This window comes from Staurois parvus, unplaced genomic scaffold (genome assembly GCF_062004578.1).
Source record: "Staurois parvus isolate SC_StPar_1 unplaced genomic scaffold, SC_StPar_1.0 ptg000387l, whole genome shotgun sequence".
In the NCBI taxonomy this organism is placed as follows: Eukaryota; Metazoa; Chordata; class Amphibia; order Anura; family Ranidae; genus Staurois; species Staurois parvus.
Genome location: NW_028318183.1, coordinates 5,872,127 through 5,884,874, shown reverse-complemented (window position 1 = coordinate 5,884,874; position 12,748 = coordinate 5,872,127). Strand labels below are relative to the sequence as shown.

Genomic DNA, 12,748 nt, shown 5'->3' with positions numbered 1-12,748 from the left:
ATGGCTTGGAAAGTTTGTTTAGAGGCAGGGGCAGAAGATGGTTGAGGGGATTTATCGAGGAAGGGATATACTACACTATTAGAGTCTCCGCAAACAATTAAAGTTCTGCGCTTATGATGGTCTATAATCGAGAGTATATGAGAAAGGAATGGTAAAGGGTCTTGGTTTGGGGCATAGTATGCAACAATGGTGACATCTATGTCCAAGAGTTGCCCAACTAACAGGAGGTAACGGCCCTCCGGGTCTTTGATTTCGGTGCCTAGCGTGAAGGGTGTTGTGCGATGAAAGGCTGTCAGTACCCCCCTGCGTTTGGTGGCGGCAGAGGCTGTATAGACCTGAGGATATCGGGGGCCAAAAAACTTAGGAGTGGAGTTGGGAGTGAAGTGTGTTTCCTGTAGACAGACCACATGAGCTTTAAGTGTAACAAAGGTTCGGAAGGCCTTATTACGTTTCTGTGGGATGTTGAGGCCCTGCACGTTCAGGGTAAGGATATTTAACGAACCCATGAGGAAAGCGCATAGTGGTTAAGATAGCCTGTCACTACTTCCCAAGGTGGAGCCTGATGGGGGATGAGGGCATTGTGGAGTGTGTCGCGCAGAGTCTTGAAGTCATGTTGGAGGGAGGGAGGAGGGGTACGATATGGGAGAGGTAACAGGAAAGAGGGGGTGTAAGAGGCCATTTAAGGCCTAAAAGATGGGTTCCCAAGGACACCCTGAGTCAGGGTGGGCTAGGGAACAATAGTAGCCCAAGCGTTATTAAATAACCAATAACACAGGGGCTAGGTTGGAGTGTGCAGGTACATGGTCCGTGAGGATGACAGCAACTTGATTGATAAAAGGTGGCGAGGTCCCGGTAGAAAAAAAAACAGGTACATAGAGAAAATACATTCATGAAGATCACGCTATCCCAGACTCAGACGGCATTAGCAGTATCAGTAAGACATCATAGGGGAAGGGGTGTGGCGTCACATGCCGTCAGAGCCTAGGCTCCCAAACAAACTAACCTAAAGTGGGGCCCTGAGGAGGGGGGGAGCCGAACAATTCCCAGGTAATGGGGCAACCAAAATTTAACAGGTAGAGGGAGAGAGGATATTGACGGTATTAACCACAACGACAGCAATGGCAGTCAAAGGAGTACACCGTTTGGTTTGTGTGGCAAAAATAAAGTGGAGAGAAGAAGGATAAACATGAGACACAGTTCAGTCCATGGTATCTTGTGAAGATAGACCCGGAGATGAAAAGTGGCCTCGTTTGTGAAGGTTGAGTGGGCCTGCAGTGGCACATGTGGGGAGGGACTTCCGCGGTGAGCAGGATGTGGACCTCCGCTTGGCGCTTTCTGAAGGCGTCGCTGAGGAATGCAGTTGTAAGATCCGCAGGGTGTCTAGTAGGTCTTCTGGAGTCTTACAGGTGTAATCCCGGGATTGGTAACGTTATTGCACTGCAAAGGTGAAGCTCCACCTATACGGTATAGCGTGTTGTTGAAGTACTTGTAGGTGGGGTTTCATAGCCCTGCGCTTGGTGATTGTTGTGGGGCTCAGATATTGAAATAACTGGTATGAATGACCTTGGAACTGTAGAGACTCTGCGTTACGGGCGGCTTGTAGGAGTTGCTCCTTGGTGCGGAAAAAGTGGAGCTTGGCTATAATGTCACGTGGTGGACCATCCGTGCGTCGTAGTGCTAACGCCCTGTGTACTCTATCCAATTCTAATCTTTCGATTGGGATAGCTGGGGCAAGCTCTTGGAACAGAGCGGTTACTGTTGATTGGAGATCGATGATCGTTTCCGGGAGGCCACAAATATGCAGATTTGAGCGTCGAGCCCGGTTTTCAAAGTCCTCCAGTCGTGTCAATAGTGTTGCGTTTTCGTCTCGCAGAAGGTCAAGGTCATCCGTATGTGTCTAAAGCGTGACATCAAGACCATCTACTCTCTGCTCTAGGTCCGCAGTGCGTTGCCCTAGCTCATGGATTTCCCTAGATAGCGTAGTAGTGATGCGGTCCGAGGTTTGCTTCAAAGCTTTGTGTAGCATTTTTTCAAAGCGGGTCAACAGGTCAGGGGTTGTAAGGTCAGGCGTCAGGGCTTGTGCAGGGACATCTGTTTCAGTGTCAGACTCACCCTCAGACGTGCAGGGATGGTTGGGCTGCGGATCCTGTAGGGCTGCATAGGTACCTGTCCCCTTCTTGCTTCCATGTGCTCGGGCGGTGGCCATCTTTGTGGAGGCCTTTGCCAGGGCCTCCTTGATTGATTTAGTAGAAGGGGGGACCTGGTGCCGGGGTGCCCCTTAACCATTCTGCTGCCTGTCAGTCGGGGGGGGGGGCTGTTATGATGTTCTCAGCCCCCCTTTTCTCTCTTTCCTCTGCTCAGGTGCAGTGAAGGCTGTGGTGGGCGGGCCTGTGCGGAGCTCGCCGCAGGGACACGTGTCTCGTCGGATTTCTCCGACCTGGTGCAGGGGATCCGTCGCAGACCAGGGCGGATCGGACCCTGGGAGGGTTGCTTCTGGGATCGGGTCCCCCTGGGGTGTATTGCGGGCCGGGACCCGCTGCTTGGCGGTGCTGTCACCCGACGGGGAGACGGAGCCTCAACGGGACATGTCCGTCCCACCGGCCGCGCATGCGCACTCCGTAAAACTACTATTTTATATTGTAATAAACAATTATATGTTGTAAAGATTAAATATAAATTACACAGCAGGTATTATTTTTTGCAGCTTAAAACTGACTTTTAATCTGCTTATATTTTGCCTTCTCTGGTTCCTCCATACCCCCCATTAACAAGCTAATGAAATTAACAGTGCAACCAAATCATGACTGGTGTGAGGGTGCTATACATAACTTTCTAAAAACAGGAATCTGAGGTAATGTCATCATCAGATGTGAAGTCTCCATTCTCCATGACTGAAAGACCTGAAATCCAATGAATAAAAGGGGTGGGCCAGGGACAGTAAGGGTGTGTGGAAAGGACTAGATCAGGGTTCTCCAAACTATGGCCCTCCAGCTGTTGAAGTACTACAAGTCCCATCATACCTCTGCCTCTGAGAGTCTTGGCTGTGGCTGTCAGAGCCTTGCAAGCCCTCATGGGACTTTCAGTTTCTCAACACCTGGAGGGCCATAGTTTGGAGACCCCTGGACTAGATGATGGACTTACTCCAACCAGAAAAGGCTATATCTTGACTTTCTGCAGCTTCTAATGCACAGTGTGAGATGTTTACAGCATTCAATGATATAAGAGTTAGCAGTTTCCATACAGGAGAGTAGCTTATACAACTGTGCGGTTAGCACTTCTGCCTGGTTAGCACTTTTACCTGGCAGTACTAGGATTGTCTGTTCGAATCCCAACCATGGCATTACCTGCCTGGAGTTTGCATGTTCTCCCTGTGCCTGCGTGGGTTTCCTCTGGGTACTCCGGTCTCCTCCCACACTCCAAAGACATGCTGGTAGGTTAATTGGATCATGTTTAAATTGACCCTAGTATGTGTATGTTTGAATGTAAGTTAGGGACCTTAGATTGTACGCTCCTTGAGGGTTAGGGACAGATGTTAATGTACAATATATATGTAAAGCGCTGCATAAATTGATGGCGCTATATAAGTACTTGTAATAAATAAATAAAATGGAAGGTAAGGCTGGAGTTCAGCTTTAAGCACCTCTTGCTCCTCCCAACCGGGTAGTGAGTGCTTCTGGCATAGGCTCTGAGAACTTTGGGGTAGCTGGTATCTGCCTAGCCCCACAGACATGAAATTCTCACTAAAAATAGTCAGATTGGATGTCTGACTTCTCATTTCCATGTGCCGCTTAGATTGTACAAGTAGTGTTCTTTGACAGATGACATACTGTGGAAGTCTGTGGAAGCTCCAGGGAAGTTGAAAGAGGCAGGAATTGGCACCTTTAATTTTTAATTATCAAGATGTTGAAAAGGCATTGAGTATATCAGTGTGTAATATGTAATAGGTACAAGCATAAATGTATAATGAATCTGATGTTTTGGTATGGTTGTAGAAATAGAAAAGCAAATTAAGTATTGTATATCTTCCTACAGTACAGCCAAGTACAGCGTGGTAACGTTCCTACCTCGATTCCTCTATGAGCAGATCAGAAGAGCTGCCAATGCTTTCTTCCTCTTCATTGCCTTATTACAGGTAAAATCTCTCATTTACATATGACATAACAAATTTCTTTTCAGTTTACAGTGACCATATACAGCCCAAAACACGCAAGTGTGTGACACATTCATTGGTTGACATAGTCAGTGAGTAGTCTGTACTTGTAGGCAGTTCAGATGGGCTCATCTCTTGCTTTCCATAGTATTGGCTGGGGAATCTGCCTGTCTGTGGCCATGATTATATTTGTCAAACACTGCTAGAATTTGTTACAGATTAAAGCTGTCAGATTTACAAAAGTTAATAACAACTTTGTGTGAGAGAGATTCCTACTTTAATATATTTTAGTACTTTAATAAAGCAGCAAAACATCTCTCTGTTGGTAAATCCTGCTAACTCTGAAGCAGAACCTATCTGTTGGGACAGACCTAAAATGGAACTCCAGCCAGATGTACAAAATGAAATATATAAGGCATCTCTTTACCTGCCATAGGTATTTCTGTTCATCCAGTCTTGAGATCTACACAGCTCTGCCATACCACACAGGAAAGGAGACTTGCAACTCAGGAAGCCTTACAAGTCTCTTTCTACCTCCCACCTTGTGACTGGACAGTGAAAGGAGAGGCAGCACACTGGAGAGATTACACCTATATCACTCTGCTCTCTTTTTCTATAGCACGTCTGAATGGCTCCTTATGTTTCTTCTGCCTCCCTCAACTCAAGTTCTGCTGTATAGTGACTTGCAGAGGCTAATGTAATGCCAAATTAAAAAAAAAAGAAAGGAAAAAAAAACCCCATTGAAGGATATAGTAGTAAAAACAGCTGCGTTAACTTGTGTCTGTTATATCTGCCTGAAGTTCGGCTTTAAAGTATGGTATTGTCTGTTGCCATGTGCAAAGCCAGACTTTTTAAGGAATTTTTGAGAGAGAGAGAGAGCAGGAAATTATTAGAAGCTCTGTCAAGTGTTTTTTTTTGCTGTCTGAGTTGCATGCAGGACATTTTCCTTCACTTTCTTCCCCTTACACAAAACAGGACGCTAAAGGAAAGGAAAATCCCATCTTAGACAGTTGTTGCTAGAACAGGTGTCCTTTGTAGAAGATTTCCCTTCACCTCCTGTTCTGATATCAGCTGTAAAATGTATTCTCCCCAACAGACAGCAATAGCAACCTTCATTCAACAACTTGTCCCGCACTACCACCCAAAGTCAGTATAGCAAGGTGCACAGCCAACGGTGACATCATATAAATCCAAACTGAAGAAACAGTCAGAGCTCCTTGCCCTATGTACTAAAAGCATTAGTAGCTTATGCTTGCAAATCTATGTAGAGGCCACTACTGGTTTGTCAAGGCCTCTCAACATGGTCTGTAACTCTGGGCTAACAAAAGCATCAATTTTGGGACCCACACAGCAATAAACAGAATAGATCCATTTTTAGAATACCAACCTGACAGGTTCTAACCTTTCCCTACTGTATTCAAAAATTAAAATAAAGATTTTGGCTTTAGATAGAGAAGAACTGGGAACCTGGGAACCTGGTAATTAAGGGAAAACTCACCCAACTAGACCTTTCTAGGTAGGGACAAATTTCTGTGGGGGTAAAGAAATTGTACAATGCAATGTGAACCACTGTGCCACATTAATTGGCAGGCATGGCAAAAAGTGTTTTTTCCTAAAAGACATGGTTATTGTGACAACAGGAGGAAGCCGGAGTACCCAGAGGAAGCCCATGCAGGCACAGGGAGAACATGCAAAGTAGAGGATATGTATAGGACGCATCCATGAAGGAGGCTGTGGACCGAGAGATGTCAGCCGGGAATGGAGGAGACACTGCACAACAGGCACCGGGCAGCACTTCTAGGAGTAGAAGCACACTCTGTATATGAAAGAAGATAGAACAAGAAGGTGCTTCTAAGTGGAGTATATCCAGAAGTATCTTTAATAATGACAGTTAGAAACACTTACAAACCTGTAGTTAAAACAGGCTTAATAGAATCATCAGAGTGCAGAGGCTCAATCCACCATGCAAGAACCCACTGTGCCGACCAGCAGCTGCAGGGGGAACTGAGAATCAGTTGTCCAAGATGGCCTCCGCATGTTCTGGGATCGCTGGAGCGCACGCTGTCCAGGAGACTGCAACCGGCAGTGATGTGGGTTAGGAATGAGTGTGAAATGGTGACGCGTTTCGGAGCATGCGCAAAGCTCCTTCTTCAAGACCGATGCCAACGAGTCATAGGAGCCAAATAAATAGGAAGAAGGAGCAGTGAGGGGGGCGGCTTGAGGAGATGGAAGTGCACGCCGCCTGAAATAAACAATGGAGAGGGAGAAACAAACTATGAAAAGATGGAGAGGAGGACAAAAAATAAAAGATGTATAAAAAATGTAATTATAAAAGATGAAAAATAAAAACAATGATTAAAAGAAAAAAACGGGAGGACGGCATGAAACTGTTCTAGGGGGAAAAGAATGAAAGTCCACAAGCAGGTTGTCGCAGGGCAGCATGGAGGGTGACCCAGTAGGCTAAATAACAAGTATAGAATAAGATACATGAGATTACATGGTATTCAATATATCCATAACAAATAGATGACTAGACTTATGAATGAATAAACAGGTGAATAACTCACTGGTTATTTGCACCATTATAAAAGTCATGGTGTACAACAATAACGTATAGTCTTTAAGTAAATAAGTAAATAAAAAAGGGGGGGGGAGTTGACTGGAGAAAAACGAGAATAACAGATAGAAATAGCAATCGGGAGGGGGATTGAACTAGGAAAAGGGGGGGGATATAATTCTATAGAGTACTGTGAATCTCAAGGTCCTCGTTCAGACTTCCAGGTGATAGTACGTCCAGATTATAAATCCAATATGTTTCCCTACGGTATCAATGCTGGAATCTCTCAGCTCTGGGGAGGTCGGTGGACATGGCCTCAATGACCCAAACTTTATTCCCAAATCCAACACGGTAAATCCACCATGGGACTAAAAGTTTGGGACATTGAGGCCATGTTTCACCGACCTCCCCAGAACTGAGAGATTCCAGTGATTATGCTGCAGAGAAACATATTGGATTTATACTCTGGACGTATTATTACCTGGAGGTCTGCACGAGGACCTTGAGATTCACAGTACTCTATAGAATTATATCCCCCCCCCCCCTTTTCCTAGTTCAATCCCCCTCCCGATTGCTATTTCTATCTGTTATTCTCGTTTTTCTCCAGTCAACTCCCCCCCCCCCTTTTTTATTTATTTATTTACTTAAAGACTATTCTATAGAATTATACCCCCTTTTTTCCTCGTTCTATCCCCCTCCCGATTTCTACTTTTATCTGTTATTCTTGTTTTTCTCTAGATACAATTCCCCCCCAACCCCCCCCCCTTTTTAATTTTTTATTTAAGACTATACTTTATTGTTGTACAGCTTGACTTTAATAATGGTGCAAATAACCAGTGCGTTATTCACCTGTTTATTCATTCATATGTCTAGTCATCTATTTGTTATGGATATATTTATTCGTTTTCCCAGTTCAGTCTGTATATTGAATACCATGTAATCTCATGTATCTTATTCTATACTTGTTATTTAGCCTACTGGGATACCCTCAAAGCTGCTTGCGGACTTCTCCCCCTCTCTCCCTCTCCCTCCCCTTCCCTTCTCCCCTTCTCTTTTTTTCCCTCCATGCCCAACACACTTTGCACATTTTTCATAGCATTCTTTTCCCCCTAGCACAGTTTTATGCCACCCCCCCTGTTTTTTCTTTTAATAGTTTTTATTTTTGATTTTTTATAATTAAATATTTTTATACATCTTTTATTTTTTTGTCCTCCTCTCCATTTTATAATAGTTCATTTCTCCCTTGGCCTCCATAGTTTGGTCTTCGGGTGGCATGCACTTCCGTCTCCTCAGGCCGCCCCCTCCCCGCCCCTTCTTCCTATGCATTCGGATCATATCACTCATTGGCATCAGTCTTGAAGAAGGAGCTCTGTGCATGCTCGTTCCTCACCCACATCACTTCTGGGTGCGGTCTCCTGGACAGCATGCGCTCCAGCGTGCGTTCCAGCGATCCTGGAACTTGCGGCGGCCATCTTGGACAACTGATTCTCAGCTCCCCCTGCAGCTGTTGGTCAGCACAGTGTGTGGATTGTGCCTCTGCACTCTGACTATTCTATTGAGCCTGTTTTAACTACAAGTTTGTAAGTGTTTCTAACCATCATTATTAAAGATTCTTCTGCATATTCTGCACTTAGAAGCGCCTTCTTGTTCTATCCTCAAGCATCTCCTCTTGGGCCATCGGCCCAACAAATCATATTACTACTGAAGCAGGGGAAAAATGCCCTCTTGCCCCCAGCTCCATACTCCCCTAGCTATAGATATACTTTAACTTTGATAGACTTTGTACTGATAACCTCCAATTCATCATGTCCCCACTTTGCAAATTTAAACTTGCTAGATGTGTCTGAATAAGATTGTAAAGTCACATAATCACCATAGTGTGTGCTGCCCAGTTTACTCCATAGTCTAGCAGTCTTGGTCAAACAGCCGCCTCTCTTTCTCCAAACTACAATTCTGCCTGAGGATGCTCATGATGAGGGATGTGGCCATTACTCATACATGCCATCATAGTTTTGTATAGGCAAATTAACTTAACAATGTATTATCTTTAATTAATTTAAAAAGATTTTCAATGAGATAGGATTATAGCGCAGAGCTTTATTAAATGCCTTTTCCTATTGTTACATATTTGCATACAGACTGAAACTGTTTGTTGCATTCATGCAAATTCAACTTACTAATCTCAGCATATATTTGCTCATTGCAAATGTTTGTCTAGAAAACATATACAACTTTATATTGTACTCTTTTAAAGCATATTATTTTCATTAGATGTGAGAGCGCTAAGGAAGACCTGACAAATGATGCAGAGATAAAAAAGTAATTTCCAAGCCGACGAATCCTTCAGCCGTGTAGAAGAAATAGTCCCATTTTATTAAGTGCCTTGTATTCTATTTAGCACTATTTTCACAGCCACTATATTGGCAATTACTTGATTGGTTTGACCACGCAGAGAGTGTGTTTTGATGTGACCAGTTCTAATAAACTAGTAAAGAAAAGGGAAAAAGATTAAAGGCCAGACTTTTTCAGGTGAAATCCATACAGGTGGAAGCCCCTGCACTGGATCTGAATTGTGACAGTTTCAAGACCAATATAATAGTGCTGCCTCTATGACTACAATCCTTTGGTTGTTCCTGCATTTGGTATAAAGTAAGTACTGGCATAATAACTTTAATGCAAACTTAAAGCCAGTTTCACCTATAAAGCATCCTGGATATCACACAGCAAACATGGTGCCATATCCATCAGGGCACACAGGTTTCATATTCCCTTCTGTGAACAGTTTAGTTGGCTGCCATATTTTCACATGGGTTACAGTCAGGTCCATAAATATTGGGACATCGACACAATTCTAACATTTTTGGCTCTATATACCACCACAATGGATTTGAAATGAAACAAACAAGATGTGCTTTAACTGCAGACTGTCAACTTTAATTTGAGGGTATTTACATCCAAATCAGGTGAACGGTGTAGGAATTACAACAGTTTGCATATGTGCCTCCCACTTGTTAAGGGACCAAAAGTAATGGGACAATTGGCTTCTCAGCTGTTCCATGGTCAGGTGTGTGTTATTCCCTCATTATCCCAATTACAATGAGCAGATAAAAGGTCCAGAGTTCATTTCAAGTGTGCTATTTGCATTTGGAATCTGTTGCTGTCAACTCTCAAGATGAGATCCAAAGAGCTGTCACTATCAGTGAAGCAAGCCATCATTGGGGCCTGAAAAAACAAAACAAACCCATCAGAGAGATAGCAAAAACATTAGGCGTGGCCAAAACAACTGTTTGGAACATTCTTAAAAAGAAGGAACGCACCGGTGAGCTCAGCAACACCAAAAGACCCAGAAAACCGCGGAAAACAACTGTGGTGGATGACGGAAGAATTCTTTCCCTGGTGAAGAAAACACCCTTCACAACAGTTGGCCAGATCAAGAACACTCTCCAGGAGGTAGGTGTATGTGTGTCAAAGTCAACAATCAAGAGAAGACTTCACCAGAGTGAATACAGAGGGTTCACCACAAGATGGAAACCATTGGTGAGCCTCAAAAACAGGAAGGCCAGATTAGAGTTTGCCAAACGACATCTAAAAAAGCCTTCACAGTTCTGGAACAACATCCTATGGACAGATGAGACCGAGATCAACTTGTACCAGAGTGATGGGAAGAGAAGAGTATGGAGAAGGAAAGGAACTACTCATGATCCTAAGCATACCACCTCATCAGTGAAGCATGGTGGTGGTAGTGTCATGACCTGGGCATGTATGGCTGCCAATGGAACTGGTTCTCTTGTATTTATTGATGATGTGACTGCTGACAAAAGCAGCAGGATGAATTCTGAAGTGTTTCGGGCAATATTATCTGCTCATATTCAGCCAAATGCTTCACAACTCATTGGACGCCGCTTCACAGTGCAGATGGACAATGACCCAAAGCATACTGCAAAAGCAACCAAAGAGTTTTTTAAGGGAAAGAAGTGGAATGTTATGCAATGGCCAAGTCAATCACCTGACCTGAATCCGATTGAGCATGCATTTCACTTGCTGAAGACAAAATTGAAGGGAAAATGCCCCAAGAACAAGCAGGAACTGAAGACAGTTGCAGTAGAGGATTGGCAGAGCATCACCAGGGATGAAACCCAGCGTCTGGTGATGTCTATGCGTTCCAGACTTCAGGCTGTCATTGACTGCAAAGGATTTGCAACCAAGTATTAAAAAGTGAAAGTTTGATTTATGATTATTATTCTGTCCCATTACTTTTGGTCCCTTAACAAGTGGGAGGCACATATGCAAACTGTTGTAATTCCTACACCGTTCACCTGATTTGGATGTAAATACCCTCAAATTAAAGCTGACAGTCTGCAGTTAAAGCACATCTTGTTTGTTTCATTGCAAATCCATTGTGGTGGTGTATAGAGCCAAAAATGTTAGAATTGTGTCGATGTCCCAATATTTATGGACCTGACTGTATATCTTGGGGTGTCAGAAAAAACAGTGCTGCACTAATCAAAATATGTATATCATCATAATGCAATTCTGTGCAGTAAAAACAATTAAAAAAGATAAAAATTGAAGATAAATCAATATGCAAAAAGATTTTGGGGTTGATTTACTAAAACTGGAGAGTGCAAAATCTGGTACAGCTCTGCATAGAAATCAATCAGCTTTCTTGTCAAAGCTTAGCTGAACAAGCTGAAGTTCACAGCTGGTTGGCTTCCATGCATAGCTGCCCCAGATTTTGCAATTTCAAGTGTTAGTAAATAAAACCCATTGCATACGATATTAATAGTGTCACAAAAGTAACAAAACCATACAGTAGAGAAAAAAGTCCAATAATTATAATCTCAGTGCAAAAAAACAATATGCAAAGATGAAAGGGAATCATAAAGCGCTTAGGTTGATGTAACCATCCAGCAAAACAGATGAACCCAGGATATTGCAGCCTTTCCCCATTAGACAACTTGGTCTCACAATTCACAAGATCACATAAGGAGACATAAAAAAGAGCCAGATGCTCTATAGAACGCAAAAGCATAGAAAAGGTTTATGAAAATAAACGAAAACTACTCACGTTAAAATCAACACAGCGCTTTGTATAACAGAATACTCCCGTGAGTGTGTGTAGATTGCTTCTTTGTCCATTAGTGTGTGCGTGGTGACCTTATGGTGTCAACCTCACTCTACATGTTTTGTCATTATTGGGGGACTTTTTTTCACTATTGTATGGTGAATGGACTTGTTTTGTTATTTTTGTAATGCTATTGTCAATATTGTTACAATATTTTTTTTGCATTTTGATTTATCTTCACTTTTATCTTTATCAACTGTTTTTACTGTACAGAATTGCATTATGATGATGTACATATTTTGGTTAGCAACGCTTTGTTTCTATGCTCTATAACCATTTGTATCTAGTGGCGTGCTAGCTGCTTTCTTTTTGATTGGATCATAAGTGCAATTCCTCATTTCTTTTTATTTTTTAATACCTTGGGATGAAGCCTTGTCACCTATAAGTTTGAAATAATTGCCTTTATTTACTGTATTCTACTTTTCCTGTAATGAAGTGTAATTGTTCAAAGAAGAGCATTAAGATTTGTTTAAATACAGATTGTTTTGTCTTGTATTGGACAACAATTTGACTTGTATTTGTAATGGTTTAAATTTGATACATTCTGATATTTAGTATTGGAACATGGGCAAACTAATAAATTCCTGAACATAATCTTGAAAGCATCAAAATGATTGTCTCCTAAAAATATTATTATTCTAAAGTTGAAGTTTTGAACCTTCTAGAAAGCATATTTTTTATAAATGTGCTGTAATCCTTGGTTTCAGTGACTTGGCTGCCACTTCTTGTGCTCACTCATAGTCATCAATGGATCGGCTATGGGGGTACTATTGTTGATGTTCCCAGAATCCTGTGTAAGAAAGTGGGCCAATCAGTACACAGTGGGGTTGCCTTACTAGAGGCAAATAGACCGTGCACTTTTCAAGTGCAGTTGCTCCAGAGTTTATTAAATGAGGGAGAGATCTACTAACTTCTA

General features: G+C 42.7%; 1 protein-coding gene across 1 annotated transcript in view; it reads left to right on the top strand.

Annotated features, from left to right (window-relative positions):
* The window catches only part of ATP8A2 (ATPase phospholipid transporting 8A2), an 870,132-nt gene that overhangs the window by 150,720 nt on the left and 706,664 nt on the right, over positions 1-12,748 (top strand). The window contains exon 3 of the mRNA XM_089685820.1: positions 4,033-4,132. Coding sequence (XP_089541946.1) covers positions 4,033-4,132 — 100 coding nt within the window. The remainder of the gene's footprint in view (positions 1-4,032; positions 4,133-12,748) is intronic.